The sequence below is a fragment of the Salmo salar genome, chromosome 09 (assembly GCF_965601325.2).
Source record: "Salmo salar chromosome 09, fSalSal1, whole genome shotgun sequence".
Classification (NCBI taxonomy): Eukaryota; Metazoa; Chordata; class Actinopteri; order Salmoniformes; family Salmonidae; genus Salmo; species Salmo salar.
The window spans coordinates 126893865-126917589 of NC_138299.1; the positions used below are offsets into that span (position 1 = coordinate 126893865).

Here is a 23725-nt window from a genome sequence, read left to right on the forward strand (position 1 = left end):
TCTACATCAGAAACACCCTGAGCCTTTCTTTGCCCTGGCTGGGGAGCTGTACCCAGGACAGTTTAAGGTAGGATCTAGCCTATTTTCTGGCTTTTAATTTTCTTAACTTAATTTCCTGAGTTGTGCAGTTGGTGCCTGTGTATTTTTAGGTATCACTAACAGCAGTGTTGTATGTTAAGACCACAGTATGTCACTACTTCATCAAGTTGCTGAAGGACAAGGGGCTACTCAAACGCTGCTACTCACAGGTTCGGTATTCTTTCATATCCTTTGTTCTGTGTCTGAGTTAGTCACCTACAGACTGTATTGAATTGTTATTGGAGTCATCCATTTTGGTTTGGGCAGAATATCCACACCCTGGAACGTGTAGCAGCAGGACTGGAGGGAGAGGACCTGATTGAAGCCCCACGGCATCTTCTACACCTCACTGTGTCAGATTTATATGCCGGAAAGAGTACGACTTGGACTGGATGAAAGGTTAGTGTATGTGGTACGGTAATATCTAACTGGGGTGGTTTAACAAGACACTGTTATACCACCTAGGCAGACACTCATTTACATGGATTTGTTAATTAAGTTGTCATTTAAAAGGAATGTGGGTGCTATTAAAATAATTGTTGAATTATGCTTTTTAACCTCTGACCTGCAGAGAAAATATTCTCTGATGACATCCACAAATGTGACAAGTGCAGTAATCTGGTTGAAGGGAAAGGTGGATACCTAGTCAGTTGTACAACTGAATGCATTCAACTGAAACGGGTCTTCCGCATTTAACCCAACCCCTCTAAATCAGAGAGGTGCGGGGGGCTGCCTTAATCGATATCTACGTCTTCAGTGCCCGGGGAACAGTGGGTTAACTGTCTTGCTCGGGATTAGAACGACAGATTTTTACCTTGTCAGCTCAGGGATTCGATCCAGCAACCTTTCGGTTACTGGGCCAACCACTAGGCTACCTGCCGCCCCAAACCAGGTGAGTCATTTCTTTTCACTTCTTATCCATCCTTACTTGAATATGCTCTCTCCATTTTTCAGTTCCTCATAGTTCAAAGTTCTTACGGACCTGTTTATTAAACTTTCTTTGTAAAATACTTGATTTCTCCTTGTTCTCCATTTTCAGATATTGCTTTCTGTGGTGAGAATCTACCAAAGAGGTTCTTCACCTCAATGGCCATGGTGAGTGTGGTTTGGGTGGTGACCTGATAGACTACATTGAGTTTGTGCGTCTTTGTCTTTCCCATGTATGTGCAGATTTGTGTGTGTACAACCATAATAAAGTGATGAACCATAATGAAAGGCACAGTATTCAGTACTGGTTTCCTGTTTATTTTCCTCCAGGACTTTACTCGCTGTGATTTGCTGATTATAATGGGGACCTCCCTGCAGGTTCAGCTCTATGCTGCTCTTGTTGGCAGGTGAGTCTTTCTGTCTGACTCTTTTCACAGGATCATGATTATAAAGTTATCTGATACACTACTATTGGTATAGTATTGCATTTCAACATGTGTCCTCTTCAACCATGTATTCTAGCATCAACGAGCTCATAAATGGTGTATATCTTTCTGTCTGTGTCTCCCTGTAGGCAGATCCTGTATTAGGGATGATAGGCATTGGCGGAGGAATGGACTTAGACTCAGAAAGCATACAGGTGAGAAGTTATCGCTTTCACTTGAACTATGATGAAGATGGTGTTGGAAGTGTTGCTGATGAATATTCATTGGTTATGATTTGTCTCTGTCAGGAATGTGGCTCATATTAGTACATGTGATGATGGATGCTTGGCACTTGCTGACCTACTGGGCTGGAAGGTAAATATACTGTACATGCTTAGTAAATACCCATACTCTATGGACACAGTCATGATAACAGTGCAACAGAGATTATTGAAATGTTTATTTTTTTCCCTCTCACTACTCTCTCACTCCCACTCTCCCTCCTTCCATGATCTCTCTTTCTCCAAGGCGGAGCTGGAAGAGATGGTGAAATGGGAGAATGAGAAGATTAACAGCAAAGCCAGGAGGAACAGGCCAATCAGAGCTCTGGGGCTGCTGGGAAGGTGGGGTCGGGGAAGGCTAAGGTAGAATAACCAATGAGAGACCGGCCGGCTCCAACCCATCACTAGGCTTGAGTCTGGAAGCAGATTTGCATACAGTAACCAGGACTGTGCACTACTGTCTGGTTTTGGAGTTTCTCCCTTTAGTTTGCACTTTACTAACTTCTCTCTCCTCTCCAACCTCTGTTTGATATAAACCCACCTCCTGACTCCTACTGTGTTTATTGGTCTGTCTTTTGACAGTTCCCACAGATGGAGTTTATAGCAAAACACACTAAAACGAGTTTACATTTCCTTCTGAGGGAGAGAGCTACAGGCACTGAGCTGTCAGCATGCCGACTAGCTCTGTTCAGTCAGTTAGTTGATTCATTTAGACGGAAGTGACAAAGTATAGAAGACATGGCAGGGTAACAAAGATGATGAATGGCTGATTCATCCACTGATGCAGTGACACAACTACTGGAAATAGAATGAAAACATTTATAATATAGCATTTTATGATCAATTACTATTTTTAATCATAATTATGCATTTGTTTTTCATGGCATTGCTTTCTGTTCTTATTGTTTATCAATTGTTTTAATATAATAATTGTTAATCTATTAAGCGTACCTGTGGCATTTGGTTTCTCTACTTCCTGTGGATGTTGGCGTTGGACGTTTCTATTTCAGCACGAATGATGCAGCAGAATGTTACCACAGTGGTGTGATATGTCGCAGTACGTCTCTGGTGTTGACTAAATGCAACTCCATGCTTTCTAGAAGATTGTGTGTGATACAACAAGTAAAAACACAAAATAACGTGGCAAGGTCTCCCACTGAAGTTGGTATTTTTCATGCACATAAACTACATTAAGCATTGAGCTCATATACAGCTGGTACAACTGATGTTGATTGGTACAACTGATGTTGATTGGTACAACTGATGTTGATTGGTACAACTGATTGATTGGTACAACCCTGCCTCACACAGGAAGCGGCGCAGGTCCTAATCCAGGCACTTGTCATCTCCCGTCTGGATTACTGCAACTCGCTGTTGGCTGGGCTCCCTGCCTGTGCCATTAAACCCCTACAACTCATCCAGAACGCCGCAGCCCGTCTGGTGTTCAACCTTCCCAAGTTCTCTCACGTCACCCCGCTCCTCCGCTCTCTCCACTGGCTTCCTGTTGAAGCTCGCATCCGCTACAAGACCATGGTGCTTGCCTACGGAGCTGTGAGGGGAACGGCACCTCCATACCTTCAGGCTCTGATCAGGCCCTACACCCAAACAAGGGCACTGCGTTCATCCACCTCTGGCCTGCTCGCCTCCCTACCTCTGAGGAAGCACAGTTCCCGCTCAGCCCAGTCAAAACTGTTCGCTGCTCTGGCACCCCAATGGTGGAACAAGCTCCCTCACGACGCCAGGACAGCGGAGTCAATCACCACCTTCCGGAGACACCTGAAACCCCACCTCTTTAAGGAATACCTGGGATAGGATAAAGTAATCCTTCTAACCCCCCCCCTTAAAAGATTTTGATGCACTATTGTAAAGTGGTTGTTCCACTGGATATCATAAGGTGAATCCACAAATTTGTAAGTCGCTCTGGATAAGAGCGTCTGCTAAGTGACTTAAATGTAAATGTAAATGTTGATTGGTACAACTGATGTTGATTGGTACAACTGATGTTGATTGGTACAACTGATGTTAGGTGCATGGGTTGTTTATTTCTATGTTGAATGTATTGTAGCCGTGAGTTGAACAGAAAATACTATTGCACATTTACAGTACACTTAGAATCCCACCTTTTATTCTCATGCAGCTGTTAACTGGTGTCTGAATCCATTTTGTCTGTGTTTTCAGCTCTATAAAGTGCAACACTCAGATGTGTCTCTGGGTAAAAGAGAGTGAGATGAGCATTATTCAGGTCTTGAGAGTAAAGGCTAAGCAGACTAATTTCTTTATGTTAAACGTGTTAGCAAGGTTAACCACATGAAGGGGTGGGAGATGGAGGAGGAGAGAATGAGAAAAATAAAAATAGAGAACTTGTGGGCAAGTGAAAGTGCAACATCAACTGTCAAGGTGTGTGGTAGAGGCAGGTGATGCATCGACACAAAATATACTTCTGACGGAACAGAGAAAGACTGTTGCTGAGGTACGAAATCTGCAGTAGACAAAATGTTTTACCCTGTTATTTTTCACCGATAAGACAAATTGTAGAGTAACATAGTTAGAATGTGAGAAGACAGGTCTGTAGGCACAAGGTTACAACATGAAGAGATCTGTGGAGTTTGTTAGGCTGACAACATGAAGAGATCTGTGGAGTTTGTTAGACTGACAACATGAAGAGATCTGTGGAGTTTGTTAGGCTGACAACATGAAGAGATCTGTGGAGTTTGTTAGGCTGACAACATGAAGAGATCTGTGGAGTGTGTTAGGCTGACAACATGAAGAGATCTGTGGAGTTTGTTAGGCTGACAACATGAAAAGATCTGTGGAGTTTGTTAGGCTGACAACATGAAGAGATCTGTGGAGTTTGTTAGGCTGACAACATGAAGAGATCTGTGGAGTTTGTTAGGCTGACAATATGAAGAGATCTGGAGTTTGTTAGGCTGAAGGGGAGACACATAAAGTTGCAGCTACTTTGACAAACAGCCCTAGGGGATGTTAACAGTAAGTAACCCTTTTTAATACATCTATCATCTCAAATCAGCCGTAAAGGTTAGTTCACCAACTTTTGGGTGAACTATCCCTTCAAATGTTAGTTGAGGAAGGATATAATCACTCTTTTATTCCAGAATAACTTTTTCAAATACTTGAATGTTCTTTTTTTCATTTATTTCATGTTGATATATTGGTTTTCATCTTAATCTATATGCAGTTGGCATACACTAAACATTTTGCACAGCTATGTTTCTGTGGTGTCCTCTCTAGTCTGCGATGATGAGGGTGTTCGGTAGATCATGATAAGAAGAATCTTTTCTCCACCCCATGGATCGTTATTAGGGACCCACTGGGGTTATATATCTCTTTTATACGAGCTCTCTGGCGGTTTCCAGGACACAGATTAAGCGTTGTCCTGGACTAACAGGCATTTAAAATTTTACATGCTTTTTAGTCCGGGACTAGACTTAATATGTGTCCGGGAGACCGCCCCTGTATGCTGTAACAGCATATTATGAAGCCTCAAACTACCCTTTGTGTCAATGTCTCTAGAGGTGTGAGTGGCACGGTGAGGACAGACAATGAGGTTACTGATAGAGTTTCAAGGAGGCCCCTGACTCTGCTGGACAGGTTGCGACTATGTCAGGACACCTGGGCCCCTGGGATAGAGACGAGGCCCATGCTACCCTCTGGGGCCAGCCTGCTAGGGTGAGTTCCCCCCGACTAACCTCTGTCTTTACACAGATCACTGTGCCCATCAGTCACTGTCCATCCTGTTACCTACAGTTGAAGTCAGAGGTTTACATACACCTTAGCCAAATACATTTAAACTCAGTTTTTCACAATTCCTGACATTTAATCCTAGTAAAAATTCCCTGTCTTAGGCCAGTTAGGATCACCACTTTATTTTAAGACTGTGAAATGTGAGAAGAATAGTAGAGAGAGATTTATTTCAGCTTTTATTTCTTTCATCACATTCCCAGTGGGTCAGAACTTTACATACACTCAATTAGTATTTGGTAGCATTGCCTTTAAATTGTTGGACTTGGGTCAAATGTTTCGGGTAGCCTTCCACAAGCTTCCCACAATAAGTTGGGTGAATTTTGGCCCATTTCTCCTGACAGAGCTGGTGTAACTGATTCAGGTTTGTAGGCCTCCTTGCTCGCACACGCTTTTTCAGTTCTGCCCACAAATTTTCTATAGGATTGAGGTCAGGGCTTTGTGATGGCCACTCGAATACCTTGACTTTGTTGTCCTTAAGCCATTTTGCCACAACTTTGAAAGTATGCTTGGGGTCATTGTCCATTTGGAAGACCCATTTGCGACCAAGCTTTAACTTCCTGACTGATGTCTTGAGATGTTGCTTCAATATATCCACATAATTGTCCATCCTCATGATGCCATCTATTCTGTGAAGTGCACCAGTCCCTCCTGCAGCAAAGCACCCCCACAACATGATGCTGCCACCCCCGTGCTTCACAGTTGGGATGGTGTTCTTTGGCTTGCAAGCCTCCCCCTTTTTCCTCCAAACATAACTATGGTCATTATGGCCAAACAGTTCTATTTTTGTTTCATCAGACCAGAGGACATTTCTCCAAAAAGTACGATCTTTGTCCCCATGTGCAGTTGCAAACCGTAGTCTGGCTTTTTTATGGCGGTTTTGGAGCAGTGGCTTCTTCCTTGCTGAGCGGCCTTTCAGGTTATGTCGATACAGGACTCGTTTTACTGTGGATATAGATAGTTTTGTACCTGTTTCCTCCAGCATCTTCACAAGGTCCTTTGCTGTTGTTCTGGGATTGATTTGCACTTTTCGCACCAAAGTACGTTCATCTCTAGGAGACAGAACGCATCTCCTTCCTGACTGGTATGACGATGCGTGGTCCCATGGTGTTTATACTTGCATACTATTGTTTGTACAGATGAACGTGGTACCTTCAGACATTTGGAAATTGCTCCCAAAGATGAACCAGACTTGTGGAGGTCTACAATTCTTTTTCTGAGGTCTTGGCTGATTTCTTTTGATTTTCCCATGATGTCAAGCGAAGAGGCACTGAGTTTGAAGGTAGGCCTTGAAATACATCCGCAGGTACACCTCCAATTGACTCAAATGATGTCAATTAGCCTATCAGAAGCTTCTAAAGCCGTGACATCATTTTCTGGAATTTTCCAAGCTGTTTAAAGGCACAGTCAACTTAGTGTATGTAAACTTCTGACCCACTGGAATTGTGATACAGTGAGTTATAAGTGAAATAATCTGTCTGTAAACAATTGTTGGAAAAATGACTTGTGTCATGCACAAAGTAGATGTCCTAACTGACTTGCCAAAACTGTAGTTTGTTAAGAAATTTGTGGAGTGGTTGAAAAACGAGTTTTAATGATTCCAACCTAAGTGTATGTAGACTTGGGACTTCAACTGTATATAGTGCACTACTTTTCACCAGGGCCCATAGGCTTTACTACCAATAGTGCACTACTTTTGACCAGAGCTCTATGTAGGGAAAAGGGTGTCATTTGGGACAGACACACTGTGTAGGCCCATGACACTATCTACTGTCTGACCTCATTCTTGACCTCTGCATTCAGGCCCTTGGGCCTAGCCTCCAGGTCACCTTGGTACATTAGGTTAGCATCTGGACAGGCTGCGATTTTACAGATGAATTTGGAAGCAGTATGTCGAGTACAGTATGTCGAGTTACTCTTGTAGTTCCCTTTCCTTTGCATAAAAGGAAATGAATGCAGAAGTGCTGCATGTGTGAGAGAGTAAGAGAGGAGAGATACAGATGGACTGAAAGAAAGAGGAGCAGACTGAGTAGGGGCGTAGAAGTTGATCGATGCAGAAAATATATTTGTTTTGCTAAAGAACCCCAGCTATCTTTTAAGGACCCTGTTTTAACAAGATCAGTTACTGAGAAGTGAGTATGGTGAGACAATGGTGATCCAGTATCTGGATACAGCATCCTATTACACTGTAAGAACTACTGTATTTCAGGGTTTAGGTTGAATTGGTGGTATAAGCACTTTATATTTAAAAAATGTACTTTTGACTTTTTCTAAATGTTGTTGTGTTACAGCCTGCATTTAAAATGTATTAAATGTAGATTTTTTTTTGTAGGCTGACCTACACACAATAGCCCATAATGTCAAAGTAGAATTGCTTTTCGACATATTTACAAATGTATTAAAAATGAAACGCTGAAATGTCTTAAGTCAATAGGCATTCAACCACTTTGTTATGGCAAGCCTAAATAAGTTCAGGAGTAAATATTTGCTTAACAAGCCACATAATAAGTTGCATGAACTCACTCTGTGTGCAATAATAGTGTTTAACATGATTTCTGAATGACTACCTCATCTCTGTACCACACATATAGTCGAGCAGGGAATTTCATAAACAGAAGGTTTTCCAATGCCTCGCAAAGAAGGGCACCAATTGGTAGAAAAAAAATAGCAGACATTGAGCATGGTGAATTTATTAATTACACTTTGGATGGTGTATCAATACACCTAGTCACTACAAAGATACAGGCATCCTTCCTAACTCAGTTGCCGAAGAGGAAGGAAACCGCTCAGGGATTTTACAATGAAGCCAATGATGACTTTAAAACAGTTGTAGAGTTTAATGGCTGTGATAGAAGAAAACTGAGGATGGATCAACCACATTGCAGTTGCTCCACAATACTAACCTAATTGACAGAGTGTAAGGAAGCCTGAACAGAATAAGAATATTCCAAAACATGCATCCTGTTTGCAACAAGGCACTAAAATAATACTGCCAAATATGTGGCAAAGCAATTCACTTTGTCCTGGATACAAAGTGTTACAGTATGTTTTGGGAAAATCCAATACAACACATTACTGAGTAGCACTCTCCATATTTCCAAGCATAGTGATGGCTGCATCATGTTATGGGTATGCTTGTAGTCATTATGAACTGGGGAGATTTTCAGGATAAAAAAAGAAACAGAATGGAGCTAACCACTGGCAAAATCCTATAGGAAAACCTGGTTCAGTCTGCTTTCCACCAGGCACTGGGAGATTAATTTACCTTTCAGCAGGACAATTGCCTAAAACACAAGGCCAAATCTACAGTGGAGTTGCTTACCAAAAAGACAGTAATTGTTCCTGAATGGTCGAGTTACAGTTTTGACTTAAGTCTACTTGAAAATCTATGGCAAGACCTGAAAGTGGTTGTCTAGCAATGATGAACAACCAATTTGACAAAGCTTGAACAATTTTGAAAAGAATAATGGGCAAATGTTGCACAATCCCAGTGTGGAAAGCTCTTAGAGACTTACCCAGAAAGACTCACAGTTGTAATAGCTGCCAAAGGTGCTTTTACAAAGTATTGACTCAGGGGTATGAATACTAATATAAATTAGTTACTTCTATATTTAATTTTCAGTAAAGTTGCAAAATAATTTTGGGACATTTTCACTTTGTCATTATGGGGTATTGTGTGTAGATGGGTGAAGGAAGAAAAACATGTAATCCATTTTGAATTCAGGCTGTAACGCAACAAAATGTGGAATAAGTCAAGGGTATAAATACTTTCTGAAGGCACTGCAAATGATGAAGTGAACAAAGGGGAGTTAATTTCTCTTCCCCAAATTTAGTTGACGATATTTAGAGAACTTGATATTTAAAATGGCTTGCCTTACATCAAACTGCTGCTTCCTGTAGTTTGTTCTTGACACAAAGTGAACATACCAATGTGTCACTGACTATCACTGTCAGGCATCTGAACACAATGTTCATTAAACCCACTTCTGTAGCCCTATTGCGCGTTCACTTACAGTACCAGTCAAAAGTTTGGACACACCTACTCATTCAAGTTTTATTTTTTATTTTTACTATTTTCTACATTGTAGAATAATAGTGAAGACATCAAAACTATTAAATAACACATATGGAATCATGTAGTAACCAAAAAGTGTTAAACAAATCAAAGTATATCTTATATTTGAGATTCTTCAAAGTAGCCACCCTTTGCCTTGATGACATCTTTGCACACTCTTGGCAATCTCTCAACCAGCTTCACCTGGAATGTTTTTCCAAATGTCTTGAAGATGTTCCAACATATGCTGAGCATTTGTTGGCTGCTTTTCCTTCACTCTGCGATCCAACTCATTTAAAAAATATATATATTTCACCTTTATTTAACCAGGTAGGGAAGTTGAGAACAAGTTCTCATTTACAACTGCGACCTGGCCAAGATAAAGCAAAGCAGTTCGACACATATGACAACACAGAGTTACACATGGAGTAAAACAAACATACAGTCAATAATACAGTAGAAAAATAAGTCTATATACAATGTGAGCAAATGAGGTGAGATGAGGGAGGTAAAGGCAATAAATAGGCCATGGTGGCGAAGTAAATGCAATATAGCAATTAAAACACTGGAATGGTATATTTGACAGTAGATGAATGTGCAAAGTAGAAATACTGGGGTGCAAAGGAGCAAAATAAATAAATACAGTAGGGAAAGAGGTAGTTGTTTGGGCTAAATTATAGATGGGCTATGTACAGGTGCAGTGATCTGTGAGCTGCTCTGACAGCTGGTGCTTAAAGCTAGTGAGGGAGATAAGTGTTTCCAGTTTCAGAGATTTTTGTAGTTCGTTCCAGTCATTGGCAGCAGAGAACTGGAAGGAGAGGCTTCCAAAGGAGGAATTGGCTTTGGGGGTGACCAGAGAGATATACCTGCTGGAGCACATGCTACGGGTGGGTGCTGCTATGGTGACCAGCGAGCAGAGATAAGGCGGGACTTTACTTAGCAGGGTCTTGTAGATGACCTGGAGCCAGTGGGTTTGGCGACGAGTATGAAGCGAGGGCCAGCCAACGAGAGCGTACAGGTCGCAGTGGTGGGTAGTATATGGGGCTTTGGTGACAAAACGGATGGCACTGTGAAAGACTGCATCCAATTTGTTGAGTAGGGTGTTGGAGGCTATTTTGTAAATGACATCGCCAAAGTCGAGGATCGGTAAGATGGTCAGTTTTACGAGGGTATGTTTGGCAGCATGAGTGAAGGATGCTTTGTTGCGAAATAGGAAGCCAATTCTAGATTTAACTTTGGATTGGAGATGTTTTATGTGAGTCTAGAAGGAGAGTTTACAGTCTAACCAGACACCTAGGTATTTGTAGTTGTCCACATATTCTAAGTCAGAACCGTCCAGAGTAGTGATGCTGGACGGGCGGGCAGGTGCAGGCAGCGATCAGTTGAAGAGCATGCATTTAGTTTTACTTGTATTTAAGAGCAGTTGTAGGCTCATCCCAAGCCATCTCAATTGGTTTGAGGTTTGGTGATTGTGGAGACCATGTCATCTGATGCAGCACTCCATCACTCTCCTTCTTGGTCAAATAGCCCTTACACAGCTTGAAGGTATGTTTGGTCATTGTCCTGTTGAAAAACAAATGATAGTCCCACTAAGCGCAAACCAGATGGGATGGCGTATCGGCACAGAATGCTGTGGTAGCCATGCTGGTTAAGTGTGCCTTGAATTCTAAATAAATCACAGACAGTGTCACCTGCAAAGCACACCCAAACTATCACACCTCCTCCTCCATGCTTCAAGGTGGAACCCACACATGCGGAAATCATCTGTTCACCTACTCTGCATCTCACAAAGACATAGCGTTTGGAACCAAAATTCGCACATTTGGACTCATCAGACCTAAGGACAGATTTCCAGCGGTCTAATGACCATTGCTCGTGTTTCTTGGCCCAAGCAAGTCTCTTCTTATTATTGGTGTCCTTTAGTAGTGGTTTCTTTGCAGTAATTCCACCATGAAGGCCTGATTCACGCAGTCTCCTCTGAACAGTTGATGTTGAGATTTGTCTGTTACTTGAACTCTGAGTAACTCTGTGTCTTCCTTTCCTGTGGCAGCGCTTGATGGTTGATGGATGATGGACTGTCTTTGCTCTTTGCTTATTTGAGCTGTTCTTGCCATAATAAAGACTTGGTCTTTACCCTATCTTGTCACAACACAACTGATTGGCTTCAGAAGGAAAGACATTCCACAAATGAACTTTTAACAATGCACACCTCTAAATTGAAATGCATTCCGCATGAAGCTGGTTGAGAGAATGCGTGGCTACTTTGAAGAATCTAAAATATTAAATATATTTTTATTTGTTTAACACTTTTTTGGTTACTACATGATTCCTTATGTGTTATTTCACTGTTATTCTACAATGTAGAATAAAAATAAAGAAAAACCCTTGAATGAGTAGGTGTGTCCAAACTTTTAACTGGTACTGTATTTCGCTGTGAGTTTTGTGGTGATTATATGAATGTGTGTGTTATTTGTGCTTGCACATTCTCTGCCACTTAGTTAGCGTTGGTGTGAGGCTAGCCTGGCTTGCTCACTTCTGTAGGCCTTGAATGACTGGTCTACAGAACAATGAGTAAGACCATCTTGTCCTTATCTGTGAAGCTGCTCTGCACAATTACTGTTTCCTAACGCCCAAACACAGTGTAATGAGGCTTCTCGTCACCTCTCTCTCTCTCTCCTTTCACAGAGCTTCCTGGTGTTGAGGGACTCCCAGCCCATCCTGCTGTGTGTCCACTGGAGGAGAGAGTGGACATGTCAGAGACAACCCCATACAGGCAGGACACACACACACACATGCATGTTTTACTGTCCAGAACCTCAACAGCCATACTTCATACTTCCCTGTTTTTTAAAATATTTTTTTTAATCAAGTATTTTTTTTAAATCAAATCAAGTTCTTAGTTTGTTGTACATCTTATAATAACCTCTCTCTTCTTCTCTCTCAGCTTATCAGCCATCTGAGTCATATTTAGGCTTCTCTGATCTGGCTCGCTGAGCAGGTGAGTTACAACAACCTACGGTATATATACTGACTACGGTATTTATCCGTTATGCATCTGATATATCTCATTAACTTCTCTTTCTCTCTGTCTCTCTCTCTCTCTCTCGCTCAATTCAATTCAATTTAAGGGCTTTATTGGCATGGGAAACATATATAAACATTGCCAAAGCAAGTGAAGTAGATAATAGACAAAAGTGAAATGAACAATAAAAATGAACAGTAAACATTACACTTACAAAAGTTCCAAAAGAATAAAGACTTTTCAAATGTCATGCTATGTCTATATACTGTTGTAATGATGTGCAAATAGTTAAAGTACAAAAGGGAAAACATACATTTATTTTCTTGATAGCCAGGTCTGCTTTCGGCGGCCTCTCTCACAGAGTCGAAGAGTCTGTACATAGTCAAAGGTTTCCTTAATTTTGGGTCTGTCACAGTGGCCAGATATTCTGCCACTTTGTACTCTCTGTTTAGTGCCAAATAGAGTTGTAGTTTGCTTTGTTTGTTTAGTAAATTATTTCCAATGTGTCATCTTTTTGTTTTCTCATGATTTGGTTGGGTCTAATTGTGTTGCTGTCCTTGGGCTGTGTGGGGTCTGTTTGTTTATGAACACAGCCCCAGGACCAGCTTGCTTAGGGAGGGGGCTCTTCTTCAGGTTTATTTCTCTGTAGGTCATGGCTTTATAATGGAAGGTCTCACTCTCAAAATGTTTTCATATTTTTTTTTCAATTCACTCCGTCTCTGTCTCTCTCTTTTGCTTCTCTCACTCCATATCTCTCTCTCTCTCGTGTTGCCAGTGTGTCTGTTCATCCCTCTTTGGCTCTACCATCTAACAGATCTGCTACAGTCCAGCAGTCTGTCCCAGCTGGGTCCAAGTCTGAATTCACCCTCGTCGTCTCTCCTCTTCCTCACCCACGCTCTCTTCCACTTATCATCTTCCTTTCACTCCTCCTGCACAACTATATCCTTGTCATCCATCCTAGTCACTTCATGTCAAACGTTTCATCCTCTATCTGCTCCTCTTCTTACTCTCCCTCCCACTACCTGCTCCTACTCCTCTTGACGACTACCATCTCATCTTCTCTCATTCTAATGTTTGATCTCCTTTCCTCCCTTTCTTTTTGTGTATCTGTTTGTGTGTAGAGTACTGGCTGTGTCCCACCTCTGACCTCCAGCCTGATCACATGACTCAGAGGGCTCCTGGTACTGCCATGTGCACCATACAGGTAATCCGCTGTATTCATAGCTTCATAACATGACTATAAAGGTTGGGACCTACACTATATGGTCAAAAGTATGTGGACACCTGCTCGTCGAACGTCTCATTCCAAAATCATGGGCTTTAATATGGAGTTGGTCCCCCCTTTGCTGCTATAACAGCTTCCATTCTTCTGGGAAGGCTTTCCACTAGATATTGGAACATTGCTGCGGGGACTTGCTTCCATTCAGCCACAACAGCATTAGTGAGGTCGGCACTGATGTTGGGCGATTAGGCCTGGCTTGCAGTTGCCATTCCAATTAATCCTACAGGTGTTCAATGGGGTTGACGTCAGGGCTCTGTGCAGGCAAGTCAAGTTATTCCACACCGATCTTGACAAACCAGTTCTGTATGGACTTCGCCTTGTTCACAGGGTCATTGTCATGCTTCAACAGGAAAGGGCCTTCCCCAAACTGTTGCCTCAAAGTTGGAAGCACAGAATCGTCTAGAATGTCATTGTATGCTGTAGCGTTAAGATTTCCCTTCACTAGAACTAAGGGGCCTAGACCGAACCATGAAAAACAGCCCCAGACCATTATTCCTCCAACACCAAACTTTACAGTTGGCACTATGCATTCGGGCAGGTAGCGTTCTCCTGGTATCCGCCAAACCCAGATTAGTCCGTCAGACTGACAGATGGTGAAGCGTGATTCATCACTCCAGAGAACGCGTTTCCAGTGCTCCAGAGTCCAACGGCAGCAAGCTTTACATCACTCCAGCCGACGCTTGGCATTGCGCATGGGGATCTTAGCCTTGTGTGCGGCTGCTCGGCCATGGAAAACCATTTCATGAAGCTCCTGACGAACAGTTCTTGTGCTGAAGATGCTTCCAGAGGCAGTTTAGAACTGAGTAGTAAGCTTGCAAACGAGGACAGACAATTTTTACGTGCACTCGGCGGTCTCGTTCTGTGAGCTTGTGTGGTCTACCACTTCACGGCTGAGCCGTTGTTGCTCCTAGACGTTTCCACTTCACAATAACAGCACTTACAGTTGACTGGGGCAATTCTAGCAGGTCAGAAGTTTTACGAACTGAATTGTTGGAAAGGTGGCATCCTAAGACGGTACCGCGTTTGTTTAAATGTATTTTATTTAACCTTTATTTAATTAGGCAAGTCAGTTAAGAACAAATTCTTATTACAATGATGGCCTAGGAACAATGAATAACAGTGAATGAATAAAACAAAATCAAATCTGATAACTAAAAAGTTATTTTCAAAACATGAACAAACATTTAAAAAGTTATTTCAAGCTGTGTGCTTTCTTGTTCAGGGGCAGAACAACAGATTTTTACCTTGTCAGCTCAGGGATTCAATCTAGCAACCTTTCGGTTACTGGCCCAACGCTCTAACCACTAGGCTACCTGCTGTTGAAAGTCACTGAGCTCTTCAGTAAGGCCATTCTACCGCCAATGTTTGTCTTTGGAGATTGCATGGCTATGTGCTCGATTTTATACACCTGTCAGCAACGTGTGTGGCTGAAATAGCCTAAACCACTAATTTGAAGGAGTGTCCATATACTTTTGTATATATAGTGTATTCACTGTGTTGCATTCTGCTTTAACATGACATGTCGTTAGAGACCCAATCCAGCGGATGTGTTGCCATGGTTTGACATGTGGTTCACATTGAGAAGCAGAAGTCTGCTCTGGGTGTTCCTGTTGCTTTGTAACAATATCCCAGTCAATTGTCCCTCTCAGCATTATAGATGAGTAGAGGTGTACCTCAGTTCAGACTGACTTCACAGCTCCTTTTGCTCTTCATTCGAAGAGTTGTATCTTACATTTGAATAGTGTATGTCCTTTTTCAAATCTTTATAGGTTTTAAAGGCCCAGTGCTGTCAAAAAGTATGTTTTTCTTGTGTTTTGATATCATATTGTACAACAGCTGAAGAAGCTATCAATGTAAAAGTGAGAAGAAATTATATCGGTAGCTAGCTTTCCATCCAATTAGTAAATATTCTAGAATCAGCATTAAAGAGAATATGTGCATTTTCCCACCAGTGGTTTGTTTCCACTAAACTGACTTGTTGTGAATAGAAATCATGACGAGTTTTCATGTACAGAATAAGTTCAATGTGCTTCCATCTCATTTTCAACTCTACCTACAGTTTTGTCACAAAAACTGTTGTGTTAAATAGCCAATGTGCGCAATATCCAACAGCTCACAGATACTGTGCGAGTCTACGTGATGAGATTATTATGGATAAGAGCGAGGATATTTTTATTTGTCAAATGGCAGCCAAACATCGATCATCATGTCACCAGAATAAGACCCTCGATATTTATTGGAAAGGAGCATCAAGCTCATCACCCTGTGAAGTTCATCATAACTTATTTTATCTGTAGCCAGAGTCATAGTGGGAGGACCACATACCGTATCATCGCGTGTCTCCAAGTTCACTTCAATATGATGCTTATTATATCAATATTTGCGCATAAAGGTGTTTTCACCTCCATTTCTCGCATAAATAATTTTACAGACACAAAAAAATTGTGCGACGTCAAAAGAAGAAATGATTTCTGCATTTTAAAAGTTGTACCGAAACTTCCTGTCTCCATCACAGCTGTCGTGATTTTTTTTATACGGTATGACTTTACTCACATAAACACTGTGGAAGGAAACGTGGTTAGTGTTATTTCCTGATAGTTGCTGCCTCACGGGATGAAGGGGTTTTGGCTTGCCTGGTGACATCACCAGGTATAATGTGTAATAGACCAATGACAAAGAGAGTTCTTAACCTCTCTGCCAATAACCTCTCTCCCGTTAGGCCCGTCCTCCACTTTGGTGCCCTTCCCCTCCCACTCAGACCTCTCCCAGACAGTCCTAGTAAAATTCTTGATTAAGAAATACTATTTTTGTTTATTTTTGACCTACAGTAAGGTATTTATTTCTTACCCAGAAATGATTTGATATTGAGATAAAAACAACCTTTAATACTGAAACCATTATAATGTTTCAAGTTCAAATCATTCTCCAATGATAATTTAACATTTTCGTGAAGATCCTCATGTGCCTCATGCCTTTTAAATACACAGTCAAGCTCCCTCTCAAGTGTGTCTTCTGTTCACTAGCTGACAGCAGCCAATGGTGCTCTGTCCATCATCAACCCACTGTATCTCCATGAGCATGGCGATGACTGGCTGACGCATCAACCAACCAGCCCACAGCGAGTTAATCGGCCATCCAATTATAGGCGTGAGAGACGACTGAGTACGAGACCTTGGTCAGGGGCGGATCTTCTTACTAAGAAAGCTATCTCATTGGAGCAGGAGCCCTGCAGCTCTAGTCCTGATAATCCAGGTAAAGTGATTTTGCTGTTAAAGGCCCAGTGTGGTCAAAAACATGATTTCTTTAGTTTTATCATTATTTCCTCACTATGAGGTTGGAATAATACTGTGAAATTGTGAAAATGATGATAATGCCCTTTTAGTGTAAAAGCTGAAATTATGTGATATAAAAAAGATATATATTTTACATGACTGCATTGGACTTTAAAGGTGTTTTATTATCCATGTCCATCCTGTCTGTGGGAAAATGTCATCGCATTAATCACGCTTCTCTCTGTAGCTAATGAGACATCCTAGAGCTCACTAGCCATTATGCCAAAACCCAAATCAACCAACGACTAACTGATACAGTGCATTCGGAAAGTATTCAGACCCCTTGACTTTTTCCACGTTTTGTTATGTTACAGCCTTGTTCTAAAATGTATTAAATTGTTTTTATTCCCTCATCAATCTACACACAAAACCCCATAATGACAAAGCAAAAACATTATTATTCAATAAAAAAAAAAAAATTCAAAATGATATTACATTTACATAATTATTCAGACCCTTTACTCAGTACTTTGTTGAAGCCCCTTTGGCAGCAATTACAGCCTCCAGTCTTCTTGGGTATGACGCTACAAGCTTGACACACCTGTATTTGGGGAGTTTCTCCCATTCTTCTCAGCAGATCCTCTCAAGCTCTGTCAGGTTGGATGGGGAGTGTCACTGAACAGCAATTTTCATGTCTCTCCAGAGATGTTCGATCGCGTTTAAGTCAGGCTCTGGCTGGGCCACTCAAGGACATTCAGAGACTTGTCCCAAAGCCACTCCTGCGTTGTCTTGGCTGTGTGCTTAGGGTCGTTGTCCTGTTGGAAAGTGAACCTTCACCCCAGTCTGAGGTCCTGAGTGCTCTGGAGTAGGTTTTCATCAAGGATCTCTCTGTACTTTGCTCTGTTCATCTTTGCCTCAATCCTGAGTAGTCTCCCAGTCTCTACCGCTGACAAATATCCCCACAGCATGATGCTGCCACCACCATGCTTCACTGAAGGGATGGTGCCCTACAGTGACGGTTGGCATTCAGGCCAAAGAGTTCAATCTTGGTTTCATCAGACCAGAGAATCTTGTTTCTCATGGTCTTGCCTTTTAGCAAACTCCAAGCGGCTGTCATGGGCCTTTTACTGAGGAATGGCTTCCGTCTGGCCACTCCACCATAAAGGCCTAATTGGTGGAGTGCTGCAGAGATGGTTGTCTTTCTGGAAGGTCCTCCTATCTCCACGGAGGAACTCTGGAGCTCTGTCAGAGTGACTATTGGGTTCTTGGTCACCTCCCTGACCAAGGTCCTTCTCCCCCAATTGCTCAGTTTGGCTGGGCGGCCAGCTCTAGGAAGAGTCTTGGTGGTTCCAAATTTATTCCATTTAAGTATGATGGAGGCCACTGCATTCTTGGGGATCTTCAATGCTGCAGAATGTTTTTGGGTACCCTTCCCCAGATCTGTGCCTTGACACAATCCTGTCTCGGAGCTCTACGAACAAGTCCTTTGCTCTAACATGCACTGTCAACTGTGGGACCTTATATAGACAGGTGTGTGCCTTTCCAAATCATGTCCAATCAATAGAATTTACCACAGGTGGACTCCAATCAAGTTGTAGAAACATCTCAAGGATGAACAATGGAAACAGGATGCACTAGAGCTCAATTTCAAATATCATAGCAAAGGGTGTGAATACTTATGTAAATATATATTTTTTATATATATATACATTAGCAAAAATGTCTAAAACCTGTTTTCGCTTTGTCATTATGGGGTATTGTGTGTAGATTGAGGAAAACAAATATTTGATCCATTTTAGAATAAGGCTGTAACTTAACAAAATGTGGAAAAAGGAAGGGGTCTGAATACTTTCCAAATGCAGTGTATGTTTAGTCTTGTCTACAGGGTCTCCTGTAGTCCAGGCTGCTCCGTCTCCCCCCACCCCTACAGGGGGGGTGTTTCTGAGGAGGCCCAGTAGGGATGCTTCCATTGAGTCACTCCACAGAACAGGGAGCCAGGACCACACTAACACCCTCAGGCCCCCCTCAGACCCCAAGCCCCTGTTCAGCCCTGCCCCTCAGTCGCCTCAGAGGGTGTCCTGGTTTGAAGACAATGTATGGCTCTCCCAACCACCACCCCCCTCCCTCCTCCGCCCCCCCTCCCTGGAGCTAGACTCGCTGTCAATCAACAGCGTCGAGGAGGAGCCGGAGTCGGTCACCAGTCCTTCCCACTCCCCCCACCCCTCGCATTGGTTGGCCGACAAGGTGATGCACCGCCTCTCGGCTGTGGGCATGGCCATTGGTGGGCTGGGGCGTTCACAGAAGAGGCTGACCAAGCGGGTGCAGGAGCTCAGCAAGCGGAGGGACGGGGTGTTTGCTGAGGCAGTGCTGGGATTCGTTGAGATGACCCTAGGGGCTGGGTTTATCCCTGACATGACAGGTGCGGACCTGCTTCAGGAGGTGCGTACGGCTCTCACTGCTCTGAGAGAAACACTGCTGGACTGTCCTGAGATACACATCCTCATAGACAGTATGGCCGACACACCCGACGGGGAGCTGGGTGAGTCCATGCATTAACAAATGAGTGTTAGAAAACAGAATATCACTACTATTATACAAAAAACTGCTTTAGTTCACTATCCACCACAAAGCCAAGACGGATGAATACTCAACTACATAATATTCCAGAATTGGTTTCTAACACCTCAGTCTCTCCTTCTCTCTGTCCTCTATCTACATTAGATGCCATACTGGAGCTCTCCCTACACAAAGTGGCCCTAAAGCCTGTGAACGCCCACCTGTACAGCTGCCTCCAGAGCTGTCGGGACCACGACGGTAGCCTGCAGAAGCTGAGGGAGAACCAGCGGCTCCTGGAGGGGTGGGGGGTGGAGGAGCTGGAAGGGACGCCTGGGGTGGGGGTCCCTGACCCTGTCACCCTGGAGAAGATCCAGCAGAGGTGGTCAGCCATGCACCAGTCCTACTCCCCCAGCAGGAAGGTCTATATCCTGCTCAAGGTCTGCAAGACCATCTACCACAGCATGACGGCCAATGCCAACCCAGGTGGGTGGTGCAGGGTAGACCTCCTCAGCCTCGGTATGTGGAGTAATGGGGTTGGTTAGGATTGGTGTATTTCTCTCTCTCTCTTTAGGTATGGTGAAATTCACCGTACACTCTATTAAGGATGATGTTTGGAGTTCTTTGACCTTTGACTCCCTCCTCCCCTCTGTCTCAGGTGTGGTGTATGGGGCTGATGACTTCCTGCCCTGTCTGACCTGGGTGCTTCTGCGTGGTGATGTGGTCGCTCTGCAGCTGGACACTGACTACATTATGGAGCTACTGGACCCCACACAGCTGCAGGGAGAGGGTACGAATTATACAAACGTATCACGCAGACCCACAAAAAAAGGACAGCACCTGTGAAAAGTTTGGACACACCTACTCATTCAAGTGTTTTTCTTTATTTTAACTATTTTCTACATTGTAAAATAATAATGAAGACATCAAAACTATGGAATAAATCACACATATGGAATCATGTAGTAACCAAAAAAGTGTTAAACAAATCAAAATATATTTTAGATTTTATATTCTTCGGTGTAGCTACCCTTTGCCTTGATGACAGCTTTGCACACTCTTGGCATTCTCTCAACGAGCTTCACCTGGAATGCTTTTCCAACTGTCTTGAAGGAGTTCCCACATATGCTGAGCACTTGTTGGCTGCTTTTCCTTCCGTCTGAGGTCCAACTCATCCAAAACCATCTCAATTGGGTTGAGGTCGGGTGACTGTGGAGGCCAGGTCATCTGATGCAGCCCTCCACCACTCTCCTTCTTGGTCAAATAGCCCTTACACAGCCTGGAGGTGTGTTGGACCATTGTCCTGTTGAAAAACAAATGATAGTCCCACTAAGCGCAAACCAGATGGGATGGGGTAACGCTGCAGAATGCCGTGGTAGCCATGCTGGTTAAGTGTGCCTTGAATTCTAAATAAATCACAAGACAGTGTCACCAGCAAAGCACCCCCACACCATCACACCTCCACCTTCACGCTTCACGTTGGGAACCACACATGTGGAGGTCATCCATTCACCTACTCTGCGTCTCACAAAGACATCGTTTAGAACCAAAATTCTCACATTTGGACTCATCAGACCTAAGGACAGATTTCCACCGGTCTAATGTCCATTGCTCGTGTTTCTTGGCCCAAGCCAGTCTCTTCTTCTTATTGGTGTCCTTTAGTAGTGGTTTCTTTGCAGCAATTCAACCATGACGGCCTGTTTCATGCAGTCTCCTCTGAACAGTTGATGTTGAGATGTGTCTGTTACTTGTACACCGTGAAGCATTTAATTGGGCTGCAATTTCTGAGGCTGGTAACTCTAATGAACTTGTCCTCTGCAGCAGAGGTAACTCTGGGTCTTCCTTTCCTGTGGCTGTCCCCATGAGAGGCAGTTTCATCATAGCGCTTGATGGTTTTTGTGACTGCACTTGAAGAAACTTTGAAACTTCTTGACATTTTCCGCATTGACTGACCTTCATGTCTTGAAGTAATGATGGACTGTCGTTTCTCTTAGCTTACTTGAGCTGTTGTGCCATAATATGGTCATGGTCTTTTACCAAATAGGGCTGTCTTCTGTATAGCACCCCTACCTTGTCACAACACAACTGATTGGCTCAAGGGCATTAAGGTAATAAATTCACAAATTAACTTTTAACAATGCACACCTGTTAATTGAAATGCATTCCAGGTGACTACCTCATGAAGCTGGTTGAGAGAATGCCAAGAGTATGCAAAGCTGTCATCAAAGCAAAGGGTGTCTACTGTGAAGAATTTCAATTATGAGATTTTATCACTTTTTTGGTTACTACATGATTCCATACGTCTTATTTCATAGTTTTGATGTCTCCACTATTATTCTACAATGTAGAAATAGTAAAAAATAAAGAAAAACCCTTGAATGACTAGGTGTGTCCAAACTTTTGACTGACACTGTATGTGTACAATGAGCCCAACTTATACAGTAGTAACCCTCTTTCGATCTCTGTTTCTCTCTATCTCTCTCTACCTCTGTGTCTGTCTCTTTATTTTGCAGGAGGTTACTACTTGACGTCCCTGTACGCCTCTCTCTTCTACATCAGCAGCTTCCGTCCCCGTCTCGCCACACGCCAGCTTACCACCGAGGCCCAGCAATCCCTGAGCCAATGGCATCGCAGGCGCACCCTGCACTTCAGCCAATCACGACGCAGCACGATTCGGAGGACCCTCCGGAGACCTGGGCACGGCGAGAAGGGCAGGGAAAACTCCAGTGACGCAGAGCCGGAAACTGGCACAAGAAGTGTAACTGACGCCCCACCGCCGCCCTCTAGTGTTGTGGCAAAGGCACTGCACATCATCTCAGAGGTTGTGGTAGCGGTGAGGGAGGAGGAGGGCAGCAAAGCGGAGGGCCAAGGATCCCCAGCTGCACAACTCCAGTCCTCACCTCGGAAGGAGAGACAGGACTCAGGTTAGTCTCCGCAGCGTCCATGAGGTACTCCACAGATGCTACCCTCCACAGCATGGCCTTCGCTCCAGATCAAAACTCCAAACCTACAACCTAATTTTGGCCAAAATTAACCGGATAGGTTACTGCTACCAAGGTTTCCTGTTTCCAAGCTATACGGAGGGTGCTCTAGCAAACAAACAGAGACCTGAGGACACCATCCAACCTGGAACTGAGTGAGTAGTGTTTGGTCTGATGCTATTTTGAAAGCCAAGAATAAAAATAAAAATAAAGTACATTACAATGATGTATTTTAATTTATGGAGACTGAATGCTGAGTTAAGGCTGCCAGGCTTGCTAGACAGACCAGATATAACTTCAATTAGCACTGAGGTGTGAAGTGAAAAGTGTTGAGGCCTTTGGGCCCAACAAGTGGCAGGAGTATTTGAAGCGTCCTCTGAAGCCCCCTGCTGCTGTTCAGACCATTCACTGGCATTTTCTACAAGAAATCTGCCTCCAGAAATAAAAGCTTCTCCCAAGTGGGTGTGACATTTACTCCCGTTGACTGCTGCACTGCTGCTTGGATTCCACCTGGTGATCTGTTCATCGTCTGCCCTGGCCTGTCTCCCCCTGTCTGGTACAGGTACCTCCACCACACTCACCCCTCTCTCCTGAGCTTTCGCTCACCTCCAGCACTCACGCGTTGTTGGGGCGAGTGACTCTGAACTTACAATTGCTAGACCCAAGTCATCATATATTTTATTATTTTCTTGTGCCTTTTGCTATTTGCCTCATGACTCCTGCATGCTTTGTTGACTATGAACTTTCTTTACCCAACCGTGGGACAGACTATGTTTGTTCCCACACTCGGGACTCTGACTCTCTATTGGTTACACAGACTTTTGGCCTCCCATCCTATTCTAACCCCCCATCGCCGGCTTTGTATTCATGTCACCTGATGAAATTGCTGTATAATATGATCTTGTTGCCATCTGATGCACATTCAGATGTCATAAATCAGCACTGTAGAGCTCTCCCTGTCCTCTGCCGTGCCTTGATTGTATTACTATTGATGATATCTGGAAATGTGCATGTACACCCTGGCCCATCTACTGTTGCTAGCCCCAATTCTGACTTATGCTCTGATATCTGCTTCACTGACTTCTGCTCTC

General features: G+C 43.2%; 1 protein-coding gene across 4 annotated transcripts; it reads left to right on the plus strand.

The window, feature by feature from the left end:
* The first annotated feature begins 208 nt into the window (after positions 1-208).
* Positions 209-23588, plus strand: LOC106612610 (ras and Rab interactor 3). 4 transcript variants are annotated; one of them, XM_014213937.3, is made up of 15 exons: positions 209-970; positions 1118-1173; positions 1336-1412; positions 1580-1645; positions 1739-1805; positions 1959-2074; positions 5243-5398; positions 12210-12297; positions 12469-12522; positions 13668-13750; positions 16852-17080; positions 18974-19639; positions 19822-20139; positions 20312-20443; positions 22167-23588. In XM_014213937.3, the coding sequence occupies exons 10-15, from the start codon at positions 13709-13711 to the stop codon at positions 22580-22582; spliced, it is 1803 nt and encodes a 600-aa protein (XP_014069412.3). In that variant the 5' UTR covers positions 209-970; positions 1118-1173; positions 1336-1412; positions 1580-1645; positions 1739-1805; positions 1959-2074; positions 5243-5398; positions 12210-12297; positions 12469-12522; positions 13668-13708; the 3' UTR covers positions 22583-23588. The 4 variants fall into 4 exon arrangements, with proteins under 4 accessions (XP_014069412.3, XP_082812355.1, XP_082812354.1 ...); XM_082956229.1 differs by having other exon boundaries at positions 209-477; positions 650-970; positions 1959-5398; XM_082956228.1 differs by having other exon boundaries at positions 1959-5398.
* Positions 23589-23725: the final 137 nt, after the last annotated feature.